The sequence below is a fragment of the Elephantulus edwardii genome, unplaced genomic scaffold (assembly GCF_000299155.1).
Source record: "Elephantulus edwardii isolate Elephantulus edwardi_28Jun2011 unplaced genomic scaffold, EleEdw1.0 scaffold00278, whole genome shotgun sequence".
Lineage (NCBI taxonomy): Eukaryota > Metazoa > Chordata > Mammalia > Macroscelidea > Macroscelididae > Elephantulus > Elephantulus edwardii.
The window spans coordinates 2,521,237-2,538,119 of NW_006400028.1; the positions used below are offsets into that span (position 1 = coordinate 2,521,237).

At 40.9% G+C, this 16,883-nt stretch overlaps 1 protein-coding gene across 1 annotated transcript in view; it reads left to right on the forward strand.

The window, feature by feature from the left end:
* Positions 1–1,721: 1,721 nt before the first annotated feature.
* CERS5 (ceramide synthase 5) overlaps positions 1,722–16,883 on the forward strand; it is a 65,976-nt gene continuing 50,814 nt past the window's right edge. The window contains exon 1 of the mRNA XM_006900241.1: positions 1,722–1,918. Coding sequence (XP_006900303.1) covers positions 1,722–1,918 — 197 coding nt within the window. The remainder of the gene's footprint in view (positions 1,919–16,883) is intronic.

The window sequence follows — 16,883 nt, forward strand, 5'->3', positions numbered from 1 at the left end:
CAATGCAGCATAATATTCCATTGTGTGAATATACCACAACTTTTCTATCTATTCGTTTGTTGATGGGCACTTAGGTTGTTTCCAACTCCTTGCTATTGTGAACAAAGCCGTGATAAACTTGGGTGTGCATATATCTGTTTGAATGTCAGTGATGGTCTCTTTGGGGTATATTCCCAGTAGTGGAGTTGCAGGGTCAAATGGTATCTCTATTTGCAATTTTTTGAGAAAGCACCATACCGCCTTCCACAGTGGTTACACCATTTTACACTCCCACCAACAGTGAATAAGGGTTCCAGTTTCTCCACAACCTGGCCGGCATTCGCTGCTTGCTGTTAAGTTTTGCTATTCTGACTGGGGTGAGATGATATAGTTGTTTTGAGAGTTTCACTTTTTGAATGGTTAAGTACTGTGGAGTTGAGTACATCTTATACCGACCCTAAGAGCAATAATAACAGATCTGAACTCTGTCCTATCCTGCACCTACTCTATAACTGTCCTCCTGTATGTTTATGTTGGTCAACAAGAGGGTTTAATGTTCAATTCGGAAACAAAACATTAAAATGGTTTGCAGACTAACAAGTAGTGAGGAGAAGTATTACTACATAGAGAATGTTGCAACTAATCTCATAAAACAAAATACGTATTAATTGTGCAGCAGTGTAGCTATATAACCTTGGGCAACCTGTATGATTTCTCTTGGTCTCATAAAGCAGTGATTAACAATACCCACCTCATAAGGGTAAAAGATTGAACCTGTGTAACATGTTCCCTGCAGCACCTGGCAAATTGTAACTTATTAAACATGGGCCATATTATTTTTTATTTTTGCCTGTTTTGAGTGTCTCTCTACGATTTGCTATTTCTGTTTCCTTTATGGAAACAAAACAATTTTTAAATCCACTTATTTAAGGCAAGGTGATTTTAATTTTTAAAGAATAAAGCCGTGAAAAGGAATTAAAAAGTCACATTAGGGGCGCAAAGGGAAGAAAACGTTGGGAGGAAATAAGAAAAATGTTGAGGATGGAGTGTAGAAAGCAGGACCTGCTGAGATGGAGAGTTAAGACCTGCTGTGAATGGGGATGAAAAGAAAGAAGATTCTGCACGGTGGTTAAAGCACTCAGCTGCTGACAAGGAAGGAAGGCGGTTTTAAGCCACAAGGCCCTCAGGAAGAGAGTTGTATCCGTATGCTTACATAAAGCATATCTCTTTGGCCCTAGGAAGTTCTACTTTGTCCTACAGGGTCATTATGAGAAGCCACGCCATGAAAATAAATTCAGGCTGAGAAAGAGGAATTCCCCTTAAAGCAGCTATCCCAGGGCTGATGGGCGTGGCCGTGACTGGAAGAGTCGGAGAGCTGGCGAGAAGGACGAGGGAGAGGAGAGAAGCGCGGCGCCCACAGGCAGTAAAGAAGTCGGCACTTCTGCCGGGTGGGACCAGCGCGGGGCGGGCGGGAACAGGGGGCGTGGCTCCCGGGAGCTACTGGGCCGCGGTCGGAAGCCCGCGGGGGGCGTGGCCCGTGGAGAGGCGTGCCCCGCAGAAAGGTGGCCGAGGAAGCCGCGGGGAGGCGAGATGGGCGGGGAAGAGGCCCGGCCCAGTCAAAGAGGCGGGTTGAGCCGTGCAGGGGCCGGGCGGGGGCCGCTAGTTTGGCCCCGCCCCGTACCGGGGCCGCCTCCACCGGGTTCCGTTGACTGTGGCGGTGGTGGCTGCAGAGCGGGCGTAAGATGGCGACAACGGCGGCGGGAGCCCTTGGCCTGCTGTGGGGCTGGCTGTGGAGCGAGCGCTTCTGGTTGCCCCAGAACGTCAGCTGGGCTGACCTCGAGGGGCCGGGCGATGGCTATAGCTTCCCGCGAGCCCGGCACGTCCTCTCGGTATTCCCGCTGGCGGCGGGCATATTCTCCGTGAGGCTGCTCTTCGAGCGGTAAGGACCTGCAAGGGAGCGGCGCCGAGAGCCGGGGTGACCCGGGGGGATCGGGCGCTGTAGTCGCCCGTGGCCAGAGAGGCCGAGGACCGGAAGCAGAACTGAAGGGAGAGCTCGGAGGGAGGGGACTGGGGGAGTCTGGGCCGCCTAGGAGGTGCGTGGGGGTACCGAGAGGCAGGGTGAAGTCAAGACTTGGGGCGTGGGCCCATTCACATTCACATCCTGGAGGTGTGCTAGGCGCTCTGTGGGCCTTTCCTCCAGCCAGCCTCCAGCGTCCACACATGAGGAAACAGGTTGAGCGGGAGCTCGGCCAGAGATCCCCAAGTGAGGAGCAAGAGCGAGCGGGGGGGGGGAGAACTAATAGGGTCCATAGACCTTGAAGGGGATGCTTAGAAATCAAAGAAATCAGTAAGGCCTTTGTTTAGGATAAAGTGTGTGTTGTGTATTTTCAGAACAGTCGCCTCACTTTTGGAGTGGAAATAGAAACCCGGTAGGCGTGGATATGGTGGAGCCCGAAGTTTTCAAAGTATAGAAAAGTTGTCAGTTGCAGAAGAGCCCTAGTGCTTAGTAGAGGTTAAGAGAGTTTAGTTGGAATCTCAGCATATGTTCCTGATAACAGTGATTTCACCTATCTGAGTGGAATGGGTCACAGCTCCTGTCAGTGATAAAGTTCTTTACTGAGGACTTAATGTGATCCTGTTTGTGGATTGATATCTGAGTGCGGTTTTTTTGCAAATCGGCTCAGACTCAAGGAAGCTCTGGAGGGCCTAGTGGTAAAACGCTGCACTGCAATCCCAAAGGCACGTGGTTCTAATCCACGAGCCCTTCCACGGGGGACGGCTGGTCAGTTTCCTTCTGTGCGATTTCCTAACCCTGAAACCCACTGGACGGTGGTAAGCTGTGAGTTGGCTGTGGCTTGATGGCACACAGCAACTCAGACTCCAGGGAGGAACCGTCTTTCTGCATTGGTAACAGGATATCTTTTGTTTATTTTGCCTTTTTTCAAAAGTAGAAATTAATGTAATGCAAAAATACACATTTCTAGGATAGAAATGTGTTGGAGATAAAATAACCTGTTACTCCCTGAAAAGTTAGTATTATGTTGTGGCGTATGTCTGATTTGCCTACTATTTTAGACATAAATAGGTCTTTCAGAAATTTTTGTTGTAGGTAGCACATCATTCATCTCTTTGTGATTTGTGTATTGTTATCAAAACACTCTCCTGTTCAAGTGTAAAAATGAAGATGCTCTTAACAGAAGCAGTGAAACCTGAAAATCAAAATAAATGCCTCTTTAGGAACTTAAGTATTGCAGTTATTTCAGTTCGTCATTGTATTACCTATTATTAGAGTGGGGGCACAAATCATTTTTCTCTCTTGGTTGTTAGCTAGAACTAAGCGCCCTGCGGTATGACAGCTGGAAAAAGAGAAGGGCAGTGTAATGACTAAAATGGAAAAGATAACAGTTCAAGATGGGGGAAAAGTTCATATTTTTGGGAAAAGATTCTCTGCTTTTTCTATAAATGTATGCAAATATGGAAATTTCCTCAGGTTAAGACATGACAAGAAGTGATTTGTTGCTTATAAACCTCTGCTGTATATAAATGTATTTATACCTTTAGATTTCCAATGGATTCCCAAATGGCTGTAGACATATATCCCTGGCAGAGCCACTGGAAAGGATCCTTTACTTGTGGGAATTGTATCTGAATGTTTCTATGGTGCTCAGGTGTCAGGGGAATAGGGATGGAAGGGAATACTGGGTTAAAAGCATTCTAGCATGATATTTCTTGGCTATTAAGGACAGGCACCTTGTCTTATATTTACCGTTGGGAAAGTTAACCTTGTCGGCAATCTTGTTATTGTGTTTATCTTTTAAACTAATTCATTGCCTTCTAGTGAGAGCCAACTCATAGCTGACTTGCCAGTAAGTTTCTGAGGCTCTGAATCACAGGAGAGGAGATTGCCCATCTCCTCCCTCAGAGCTGCTGGTGGATTTCAAACCATCAGAGATGCTCAGCCTTTAGAGTAGCAACACAGTGCCCTAAGGATTATGCCACCAGAGTTTCAGACCCACTTCTGTTGGCATTTCCGACACACCAGCCCTGACAAGGGACAGAGATTAGGCCATCTGCTCCCATTAAGATTTATAGCCTTGGAAACCTAATGAAGGGTCACCACAAGTGGCAGTCAACTTGATGGCAGTAGGTTTGGGTTTTCATTTGTTGGCTTCTTTTTTGTTTATATCCATCCTGGTGATGTGGTTAAAGAATTCAGTTGCTAACCAGATGGTCACCAATTTGAACCCACAAGCACTTTGGGAGAAATATTAGGCAGCCTGTGTTTGTAGATTTACAAGCTTGGAAACCCAATGGACAGTGGTACTTTGTCCTGCAGCAGGGTCACTGTGAATCAGAATTAACTTGACAGTAGTAGGTGCCTAACTTAGTAATAGCAGTGACAACTAGTTTGCCTGTTCCTCTCTTGTGATCAAAGGAGATAGAAGACATCTTACAGTATAGAAAAAATATAGTTGAAATATTGGTACAGTTAATATTCTTTTCCTTTTTCTCATATATCATTTATCTCTTTAGCATTAAAGGACAATTTATATAGTAATCATAAAGTTTAAACACTAGAACTCTAATTTCCTTTCACAGGTCACCTCCTTTCTAAGTTTTTACTGAAGGCTTAGAAACATCTAAGAGCTTTTCAGAGGTGGAGTGCTCATGTTCGGGGATAGCTGGAATCAGGATCCAGGCGCAGTTGTGCTGCCAGCCTGGTGGTTTGAATCTACCAGCTGCCCTGAGAGAGAAAACTGGGTGATATCCAGTGTGATTTACAGCCTCTGAAATTTCACTAGATGTATTCCGACTCAGTGACAGTGATATATGTATGAGATAGATGTCTTATTTCTTTTTGTAATTGAGATTTTAATGAAAGTTTATAGAGAACTTGGATTTTTTCCATTCATTCATTGTTGCACATTTTTCTCCCTGCTCCCCCAGGTCACTTTTCTCTTTGGGAAAAAAAAATTCTTTCATTGTTGTACAATTCCTCACCCCCACCCCAGTCTCCTTTACTGTGCAGCTCTTATTCTGGACTGTTGTCATGCAAATAGTACCTAATCATGTAATCCTTTTAAGCAGTTCTTTCCTCCATCTGTTTCCATGCAGTGTACATTATTTATCCCCTTTTTTTAGTTTCACCCAACCCCGATGTCAGTCCTGTTTTGCAGCAGTAGCTTTAACCAATATTTGTCCTTTTGTGACTGATATATTTCACTCAACATAATGTCCTCCATAGTCACCCATTTGGTGTAATATTTCATGAGTTCCTTGTTTTTCCAGTGCTGCATAGTATTCCATTGTGTGAATATACCGCAGCTTCTCTATCCATTTGTTTGTTGATGGGCTCTTGGTATGTTTCCATCCTTTTGCTATTGTGAACAACATAGCAATAAACATGTGTGTGCCTATATCTACTTGTTCTGGTTTCTTTAGGATATAACTCCAGGGGAGCTCTGGTGGCCTAGTGGCAAGAAGCTGCACTGTAATCCCAGAGGCGCACAGTTCGAATCCATCAGATGCTCTGCCGAGAAAGGAGGAACAATCTCCTCCTGTACCAGTCAGATCTGATTTGACAGTACACACACACACACACACACACACACACACAAATAATAAAATTTTAAAAAAAAATTTAAAAAAAGGATATAATTCCAGTAGGGGAATTGTCGGGTCAAATGGTATTTCTATTTCCTACTTTTTGAGAAAGCACCATACTGCCCACCAACAGAGAATAAGGGTTCCAGTTTCTCCACAACCTCGCCAGCATTTGTTTGCTGCTCTGTTGAATTTTTTTATTCTTACTAGAGTGAGATGATATCTCATAGTTGTTTTGTATCTTATTTCTTAAATACTCCAAAGTTAAGACTCACTGCCACCCGCAGTCTATCTAGTATTCTAAGATATGGAGAACAAATCCAAGTTTATTTTATTCCTGATTATTTAATATAATGAATTTAACTTCAACCGTGTCTTTTATCTGTGCTTATTTCAAAGTAAATCTCTGCATGCCCTGAAGAACTGCTGCGTCCCCTCATGGTAAGGACCTGAAGTTGTTGTTGTTTTTGTTGTTGTTGTTGTTGTTAGGTGCCATCATGTTGACAAAAACTCATAGCAAACCTGTGAACAATAGATATAAACTTTGGCCTAGCCTCCAATATTTTCATGATCTCTGATATACTTGAGTTCACTGTTAGTTATAGGTACTCTTTCATTCCATCTTGTTGAAAGTATGCTCTCTTTTTTTTTAATTTTCTTTTGTGTGTATGTGTGTTTGTGTGTGTGCGTGCGTGCCATCAAATTGGATCTGACTGGTACAGGAGGAAAATGTCCCTCCTTCTCCAGCAGTGTATCTGGTGGATTCGAACTGCACACCTCTGGGATTGCAGTGCAACTTCCTTAAAGGACTGGCGTCTTCTGGCAACATGCTCAAAGTATGTGAGATGAAGATGCACTATCTTAGCCTCTGAGGAGCACTCTGGTTGCACTTTCTTCAACGTTACTGGACCATCAATAAAGCGTTCATATCTATTTTGTCCAAGAACTGCAGAAATGAAATAATTACCTATCAAAGGCCCTTTCTGAACATTCCTTTGTGGACCTCTGCTAACTGGTTACACATGGTGCCCTGCACCTTTCAGAAATGTCTTGGATGTAAAGTCTGGCCAATAAACACTTACTGAACAGATTGAGAAGGATTTCCGTAGTGGCTATCTGTGAAAAGAAATTGGATTTCTAGCTCTTAGAATTTACATTCCTAAATAAATTGCTTTTTAAAACTAAACAGATAAGATAAAAGAAATGAGAAAATGTAAGAAAGATGACTAACTGTACTGGTATTTCAGCTGTGTTTTGACTATATTGTAGAATGGCTTCTCTCTCCTTTATTCTAGCCTAACAGAGAGGAATTGGATATCCCATAGTTATCTGGCTTGATTGAGAGTAGCAAAACCATACTATTTTCAGTGTCTGTTGTTAAAGTTCACCATAGTACTCCACTTATGCCCAACCCTAAGAAAAGGTGTTAATATATCCTAACCTCTGTGCTTGTCATTATAAACCCACTTGAAACAGGTTGTCTTTGTTATGTTAATGAAACAGAATTAGTGTGGGATGTGTCTTGATTTAATATCTTTGGATATTCTAAAACTAAGCAAGCCTGGAAGCAGAGAGGGAGGAAGATTGACATCAAAACACACAGAGATCTCCAAGGAATTAGGAAATACACTAAAGAGACAAAGACCTTCCCTTGGAGCTGAGGGAGAGAAAGTCTTCCGCTAGAATGGCACCCTAAATCCTGATCCCTATCCGACAAACTGGTGAAAGGAGGGCTCTAGTGGTGTAATCTTAGGGGGTTATGCTGCTAATCCAAAAGCAGCACCTGTGAGTTCAAATCCACCAGTTGCTCCAAGAAAGAAAGATGGACTGTCTCCTCCTGTGTCATTTATAGCCTCTCTAAACCTGCTGGAGGGTCACCCAGTGGGTTCAGAGTTGATTGCAGTAAATTTGAGAGTTTATTTGAATAGTAAAAGTGTTGCTTAACTTGAAGAGGCTGTTTGTAGAATTATACACTTCACAGTCAACTCTAAAGGCTCACAAGGAAATGAGATGAACTATAAAGAAAACCTCTGCCATCTGAGAGAATATGTATCGCTTTAACAACAAAATGTCACTAGAAATATAGATGTTAATTGGTGAGACTCTAAAAAGAAAATACTGACTGTGAGTGGACAGTGGCAAGAAAGGTGATGCTTTTTAGACAGTGGCAATGAACTTGTCTGAATTATGTTTAACTTGTGAGTAGTAAATTTAAGAATCTGGCTGAGAACATCTCCAAGCAAGATTTTAAGGGGTTACATGGTTTCACTGTATTAAAATGCAAGAGGAAAGAGACTTAAAAACAAACTGTACAAATTTTTTTGAAAATTTGGAAAATTCTCTTGTGCAAACTTAAGGACACATATCCTTTGTTTTTGTTGTTGGTGTTACGTGCTGTCAAGTCTAGTACGACTCTTAGCAACCCTATGAACAACTGATCTGCATGCTTTCCTGTCCTGGACCATCCTCACCATCGCTGATACACTTGAGCCCAGTTGCTGCAGTTACTGTACTGTAACCATTCCATCTCGTTTGGTGTCTTCCTTTCTTTTGCTGACCTTCCACCCTTCCAAGCATGATAACTCTTTCAGGAATAGCCTCTCCTAGCAACATGTCCACAGTAGGAGAGATGAAACTTTGCCATCCTTGCCTCCCAGGAGCACTCTGACTGCACCTTTTCCAAGACATACTTGTTCATTTGTTTTGGCAGCCCATGGGATATTCAGTACTCTTCTTCAACAAACAGTACAACTCAAAGACATCAATTCTTTTTCTGTCATCCTTATTCATTGTCCACTTCTCAGATGCATACCAAGTAATAAAAAAAGACCATGGCCTGAATCAGGTGCACCTTAGTCTTCAAACTGACATAATTACTATTCCGTATTTTGGAGAAGTCTCAGACAGCAGATTTACCCAAAGCAATACATCCATCTCTTTACCTCCTAACTGCTGTTACCAAGGTTGTTGATTGGGGATCCAAGTAAGATGAAATCATTGACAATTTTAGTCTTTTCTCCATCTATCGTGATATTCAGGAGCTTTGGTGGCTTAGTGGCAAGAAGCTGTGCTACAATCCTGAAACCACCAGCCCCTTCATGTTAGAAGGAAGGGCAGACTCCATCCATGCAATTAACTTCCTCTGAAAACCTGCTGGAAGGTCAGCTATAGGTCGTTTCGACTTTAAGATATACAACAACAATCATGATATCGCTCATTGGCCCAGTGGTAGGGACCTTGGTTTTCTTGATATTGAGATGTGATCCATATTGAAGGCTGCAGTCTTTAACCTTCTACAAGAGCTTCAGGTCCTCTTTACTTTCAGCAAACAAGGCTGTGTCATCTGCCTAATCCAGGTTGTTGATGACTCTTCCAATTCTGATGCCACATTTTTCTTCATAGAGTCCAGTTTCATGAATTATTTGCTCAGCATACAGATTGAATTTTTACTAAAGACTTAAGTATGAAACTATTCAGAGATTAAGGTGTGTCCAAGAGATCTAATTGGTTACCCCAGCAAGAAACCCATCTATTTGATTATAAAGGACAGAAAAAGAATGAAAAGGAAGAACACCGTCAGAATCCTACAGGCAGAAAATAAGTTAAAGGAGTTACATCTGTCATTGTCCAAGGTAAGAAAAGGATCATACTCTAAGTAGCTCAGAGATCAGCAAAAATGCTGGAAGGAATACAGAAAGCAGAACTTTCTTGGGCTGAAGTCTTCTGTGGAACTCCTAGGTATCAGAGAGTTCAATCTTTGCCACTCAGTTTCATAGTGTGAAACTGCCAGTAAAGTGTTCCAGGGGCTGAGACCATTGCCCAAAATTGAGGGGGCAAGGCTGCCATGTCCTTGGGGCCAAAGAGGTAGAGTTACTACTCAGATGGAATAGGAGAATGAGTGGGACCACTCAAAGCCAAGAGCACAGAATTGCCATCCTAGTGGGCCTAGAAGGCAGAGCTAAAGCATAAGATCAAGAGACCTACCTAGAATCCAGAAAGCATGGAGAATACCAGAGTGTAGAGGTCATGGTTTTAGAAAACAGATTCTTTTCAGTCTTTGAGAACTGATGCAGTTTGGGTTTTTGTTTTTATTGTCATCATCCAATTTGTTTTGCTGATTTTGGACTTAGCTGGACTCTTGTGCCTTTCTTCCTTTCATTTTCTCTTTGTAATTGTTATATCTACTCTGCCTCTTCTACCATGTAATTTGGAAGCAAATTAATAGTGTTCTAGATTTCATAGATTTGCCAATTTGATTTAGACCCTTCAAAAGATGATATTTTAGATTTCTGGAATGCTATGATGAGAGGAATATGTATTAAATGAGGCAAAAACATTAATTTTGAGAAAACTAAGGCATTTGACTGAGCTGTAGTGGCCTAGTGGTAAGAAACTGCACTGCAATCCCAAAAGCACTGTTCAAATCCACTAGCTGTTCCTCAGGAGAAGGGTGGATAGTCTCTTCTGTGCAATTATTAACCGCCTCTGAAAACCTGCTGGAGGGTATACTATTGTCAGTTCCAACTTGACAGTTCACAACAACAAGGCATTTGACTGCATGGATCATAACTATGGTTAACATTGAGAGGAATGGGAATCCTAGAACTTTAATCATGCTTATACAGAACCTATACCTAGATCAAGAAGCTGGTTTCCAAACAGAGTATGGGAACACTGCATGGTTTAAAATCAGGAAAGATGTGCGTCAGGGGTTTATCTTTTCTCCATACCTATTCAGTCTGTATGCTGAACAAATACTTTGAGAAACTGGAGTCCGTGAAGAAAAATGTGGCATCGGGGGAAGACTCATCAGTAACCTGTATTTGCTGCAAAAAATCAAAGACTGCAACCTTTAATGTGGATTTTATTTCAACATCACAAAGATGAAAATCTTTACTATTAGACCAGTAGACAACATCATGATAGATTGAGAAAAGACTGAAATTGTCAACAACTTCATCTTCCTTGGATTCACAATCAACATCCTATCAGCAATCAAAAAAAAATCAAGACATAATTCATTGGGAAAGTCTGCTGTCAGGGACCTCTCTAAATTACTGAGAAGCAGTGATATCAGTTTGAAGACTAACGTGTGCCTCATTCAAGCCATGATCTTTTAGTTACTTGGGGTGTGTCTGAGAGCTGGACAGTGAGTAAGGATGTCAGAAGAAAAATTGATGCCTTTGAGTTATGTTGGAGTGCACTGAATGTATCCCATGTACTACTAAAAGGACAAATATATATGTCTTGAAGGTGTGGCTTGAGTGTTTCTTAGAGGCAAGGATGGTGAAGCTTTTCTCACAGACTTTGAGCATATTGCTCGAAGGAGGTATTCCTTGGAAAAGGACATCATGCTAATAAAGGTGGAAGGTCAACAAAAGAGAGGAAGATCCTCAAAGAGATGGACATAGTGACTGCAGCAGTGGTTCAAATATGCCAGAGATAATGAGGATGGTATAGGATAGAAAGAGTTCTGATTTCTTGGGATCACTGTGAAATCCATACTAGGCTTACTGGCACATAGCTAAAGGATGGGATATTATGGACTGAATTATGACCCCCAAAAATTATTAATTGTAAATCCTAACTTCTCTATGCCTGTGATTATAATCTTAATTGGGACTGAACTGTGTTAGATTAATGAGTCGGGATTAGGATAGGGTGTGTCTTAACCTCTTTTGAGATACTTTATTTGCTGTCACAGCTGTTTCTGTGTTTAAGCCATTGTTACAGCCACTGTCAATCCTTGTTGAAGACCTTTCTCTTTTTTTTACTTTTATCATTTATCATGATACCCTTCCTTAAAGACTGCTTCCTACTGATAACATGTCCAAAGTACTTGAGAAAGACAGACCTCACAATTTTTCTCAGGAGCATTCTGACCACACTTCTTCCAAGACAGGTTAGTTGGGTCTTCTGGAAGTCTACGGGTATATTCAATATCTTTGCCAAATCTATCATTTAAATTCACCAGGTTTCTTTTTGCTCTTATTGTTTAGCACATAAAGTACTTGAAAATGCTATGGTTTGGTTCAGGGGCACTCTTGTCCTCAAGGTGACATCTTTGTTTTTTAAACATTTTAAAGAGAAAGAGATACATACTTATTTGTGTTCATACTTTTTGAGATACAAAGGAAATTAAACAAAAGTTAAGAAGAAGATATGGAGAAGACTGATGTAAAGCTACGTGTAAATCTTCAAAAGAGACAGGCTTTAGAGCCCTCAGAAAAAAGAGCCTTCAGGGAAGGCCTTCCCTAGAACTGTTCTTGTTGTTGCTTGCCTTGTAGTCGAGCACGACTCATAGTAACCCTATGAACAAAAGGCCTGAAGCCCCTCTAAAACTATTGACATTTATCTAAGTTCATAGTTTCCAGAGACATGTTATTTAGGAAATGGATACCACTCCAGCTTCCAAACCTGTTGTTATGTGCCATTGAGTTGTCTGCAATGTTTAGCAACTCTGTGTGTAGCTAGAACTAGTGCCCAGAATTTGGATTTAGAGCCTCTTAAACTGTGCTTGGACAGGTGGAGGGACAGTGTAAGAGAGGAAGACCCTCGATGAGATAGATTGATTCTGTGACTGGGGTAATGGGGGTAGATGTGTCAGAGACAGTAAGTTTAGCACAGGATGGAGGAGGGTTTAGGGCTGTTTTACATAGGGTCATTATGAGTCACACACATAACAACAAACTGAAAAAAGTAATTTCTTAAGGACACCTAAAGTGTTCTGTTGTAGCATCACTAGATAACTAAAGGGCGCTCTGGTGGTACACTTCATAAGGAGCTAGACTGCTAACCCAAAGGCAGTGTGTGCCTCCATGGAAGTTGGAGTCCACCAGCCTTCTGAGAGAAAAAGATAGGCAGTTTTCTTCTACGCAATTTATAGCCTCCAAAACCCAATGAAGGGTCAGCTATGAGTCAATTCTGACTCACTGGCAATGAGTGTGATGTAACGAAGACATTGACCTTTCTGTGTAGCTTTTCTTTCGTGCCTAGACTCATACACATGGATGTCCATGCACACACATACAACATGCTCACCTTCTGATGCCCTGTCAAAAGAGAGATTTAAAGGAAAAAACCCAAATGTACAACCAACCAAACCAACAAAAATGTTATGTTGCTTATTGAGTCCTGAAGGAAAGATTGGCCATATTTAATGAGTAGGTCTAACTTAAAAGCTGATTTTAAAGGTGAAATTTAATAATCAGTCCCTTGATCATTTATTCCTTTGGGTTGGGGTGGGGAAAACTTGATAGTTGATATTCATAACTTGAGAGCTATATGTTGTTGTTGTTCTTGTTGTTATATGCCGTCAAGTCACTTGTGACTCATAGCGACCCTATGTACAACAGCCCTAAACTCCACTCAGTCCTGTGCCAATCTCACTTTCTCCGACACATCCATCCCGATTAGCCCAGTCACTGAATCAGTCCACCTCCTAGAGGGCCTTCCCATCCTGCACCATCCCTCTACCCTCCCAAGCATGATGTCCTTCTCCAAGGACCTGTCTCTCCTTACAGCAGGACCAAAGTATGTCAGACAAAGCCTCGGAATTCTTGCCTCCAAGGAGCAGCCCAGTTTAACCCTCTCAAGGATGAATCTGTTTGTTTTGTTAGCAGTCCCTGGTACCCTCAATACTCTTCTCCAACACCAAAGCTCAAAAGCAAGGGAAGACTGCCTTGTTTTCAGACTTTGAAAATAATACTCCTTTTGCCACAATTAATTTCCCTAAAGACAAAGGCTGAAAAGGGGCGGGGGGTGGTGGTGGAATCAGTGAATTCCTTAAATTTTAGTTTTAAAATTAACTCCTTTTATTTGCCTTTTATCCTCCCAAGTCATTGTCCAACTCTCTGATGCATAACAAGGAGAGCTATATAGGCTCATCTTTTTAAATATAGTAGTTCAGTGGGAGCATTGTATTGTCAGATGAAAATGATTTTGTGCATTTTATGGGAGATGGATAATTCTCATGCTGCTCACTGATTTTGCTAATTTCCTCTTCCCTGTTTGCATAAAGAGCTTTCTCCATTCAGCTTTCTTTAACTGAAGACTGAACAAACTCACTGGCTTGTCATGTAACTGGCAGCAAGAGTAGTGACTCATTTTCTTGTGCACGTTTGTGAACCAGTTGACCACTCGTTTCACCTTCCTCTTGCAAGCCTTGCTACCTCTGCTGCATATTGCCTTTTCCCCCCCGTTCTCCCTCACTTCCACTGTCTAAATGGAGGAAGAACTTTTTTTTCCACCCCTTAACTGCTCTCCTTCCTCCGGTCCATATCATCCTGTAGAATTGTGGCCCAATATTAAGAAATTATCCAGAGAGGAGAAAGCAGCTTTAAGAAGATTGGTCCTAGCTGTGACTAGGCTGAAAGGAGGACGGCCATTCCACTGTATCCCTAAAGGTATTTTGTTGGGCGTTGTTGAATTGTAAATTATAGAATTAAATCAAGTTGGCAGATCCGGAAGAACAAGATTGGAAAAGGGCGCCTCATAGCCAACCCTTATCTAAGAATTTACCTCTTAATTAGCTCTGATGGGCAGAAGTCTTCCTATGCCCCTCCTCTCTCTGGGAAAACTTTCTCTAGCCTTTTCTGCACAGTGGGTGTTGTTGATCCTCTGAGACAAATCCTGAATACTGTCATGTGTGAGGTCAGGCTCCTAGCCCCTGGAGAGAATATGTTTATCACTGAATAGAAACATCTCAGATATTTTTTTAAATTTAGCCACTTCCTGATTCAGAAAATTAGGGTCTTTTAGAGAGGTGAAAACAGATTAATGAAGGGGACATAGTAAGTAGAATGTATACCCTCCTTTTAAAACAGAAAGGGGTAGATACCTCTATTTTGACATCCCTTCTAGAGATGTTTTTAGGCAAATAAAAAGTGTTATTAAAATAAAAGTAAAATTTAAGGACTTCACTAATTCCCCCCCCCCCCTTTTCAGCCTGTATCTTTAGGGAAATTTATTGTGGCAAAAGGAGTATTATTTTCAAAGTCTGAAAACAAGGCAGTCTTCCCTTGCTTTAGACCATAGGCCATTAAAAGTTACAGTGAAAATGAGATTTTAAAATTTAAATCATTTCATAAAGAATTTAAATTACTAGTTAATTAATATTGTATTTTTGAATGATTTTTAGTTGTCAGTCCCTTCTTGACAGCACCTTCTGGCCACACATTGTAGATTTGTTCAGTATTTATCTTCTCAGTGAAAGAGTGATCTATAAACAGATAATGTTGTCAAGTAGCTACATGTGCATTGACAGCCTACATAAAGCAATGGTAATAATAACTCATGGTTATACCTCATTTTATAAATTAAGCTTTATTGAGATTTCTTGAAAAGGTTATTCCTTGTAGTCTTAACTTTTGATTAGTAATAACATTCTTTATAAGTTTAAACTATAGACACAGAGAATCACAAAAGAAATCAGTGTTATGGTTTTGTTTCATTCTTCTTGGGGAAATCTTTGGTTATAGACTGAAATTGGGTCACTTGAATGGCTGCTTACTCCCCAGAAATCAACGACCACCTTCATAATAAACATGGAGCCAAATATGACTTGGGGGACAGCCTGAAGGTAATTTTATTCTTAAATGTAGCCTATTTCCTTAATATACTTTACCTTTTAGTTGAAGACTGAGTTTTTACCTCTTTGTTCAATTATACTCGTAAACAAGTATGTTTTGAGAGCTAAGAGTATGCCAGATATCAAACTACATACTAAAAATTAAAAAGTGAATTATAGCTTCAGCCCTTTAGGAAAAGGAAAACCAATGGTTAAAATATAATCAAATACAATATTATTGAAATTTGGAAGAGATGAGCTAATTCTTTATACAGATTTTAACTACAATACAGGTCTTTTTTTTTTAATATTTTCTTATTTTATTTTATTATTTTTGTGTGCGTGTACCGTCAAATCAGATCTGACTGGTACAGGAGGAGATTGCCCCTCCTTCCCCAGCAGAGCATCTGGTGGATTCGAACCGTGCACCTCTGGGATTGTAGTTGCAGCTTCTTGCCACTAGGCCACCAGAGCTCCCCTAGGTCTTTTATTTTACTGACAATTGTTTCTTAGACCATAAACTTAAGAAAGCTTTTGTTAACTTTTTTTGGTTTAATCCCCTTTTTATTGTTTGCCTTGAATATATGTATATGAAATGTGTGTGTGTGTGTGTGTGTGTGTGTGTGTGTGTTTTTATGTGTAGTCTGTGGCATAGTGGGTTAAAAGTTTTGCCACCAACCTGTAGTCAGGCAGTTCATACCCACTGGCAGTTTTGAGGGAGGAATATGAGTAATATTTTCCCGTGTAACTTTGAGGTCAACTAGGAGTTAGTTCTGACTCAACAGCAATGATAATCAATAGTCATTTTAAAAGAGATTTTTAATGAAGTGAATGCCACTGTAGTGAAAATTTAATATTCCTTTTAATAGAACTCTCCTACTACACTAGTATGACTGAATTTATCTATACAATGTATAAATAAGTATATACATTAATTACATATACATATGAAAATATGCCTATATGCACACATGAGGAAAACAGGGATTCTTTTGCTTCTATCAGATTATCTCAAGTATTAGTTTAGATTTGACAGATAATTTTTTCCCCTGAGTAACTTATACTTTACCTACTGCAATTGGATGGGAGCATGCAAGTATGGTGTATATAAATTACTTACAATAGGAATGTTCAGTTTTGCCATTCTACCAAGTTTAAACTGAGCTGGTTTAGCAGCTGAAGATGAGACTGTCACTACCAGCAGTCAAGAAGAAGCAAAGTATGCAGCTGATGTCCTTGGGGTCAGAGATTCCTGTTTGGGTCAGACCAGGACCTGTACAAAAACAGCAACAGCAGACAAATAGAGATTAGTGTGACACAATTGTCTTGGGACAGGGCCTTTGCCTAAGCTTCTTGGAGGATCTAGGGGTGCGAATGTGGGCACCATAATTAATTGGCAGAATTAAGAGTTTTCTAACACTGACTTAAACAGGTTGAAAGTTAAAGGGCCTATATGGGCATGTTGGAGAAGTTATCCTGACTGAAGAACTCCATCTTGTTTTCTATCTGAATTGTAACCTGTTAACTTCCCTCATGAACACCATAACCATAAGTATGGCTCTGTCCGTTCTGTGTGGTCATTAAAATAGATTAGCAGATCCAGTCATAGAGCAGCAAGGGGTCCTCGGTGGAATGGTTGGTGTTAGAATTTATATAAGTAGGTGCAAGAGTGTGGGGCAGTATCTAACCTCATGGAAAACAGTTTTGTGACTTGAGTATTCTTGATGGGGAC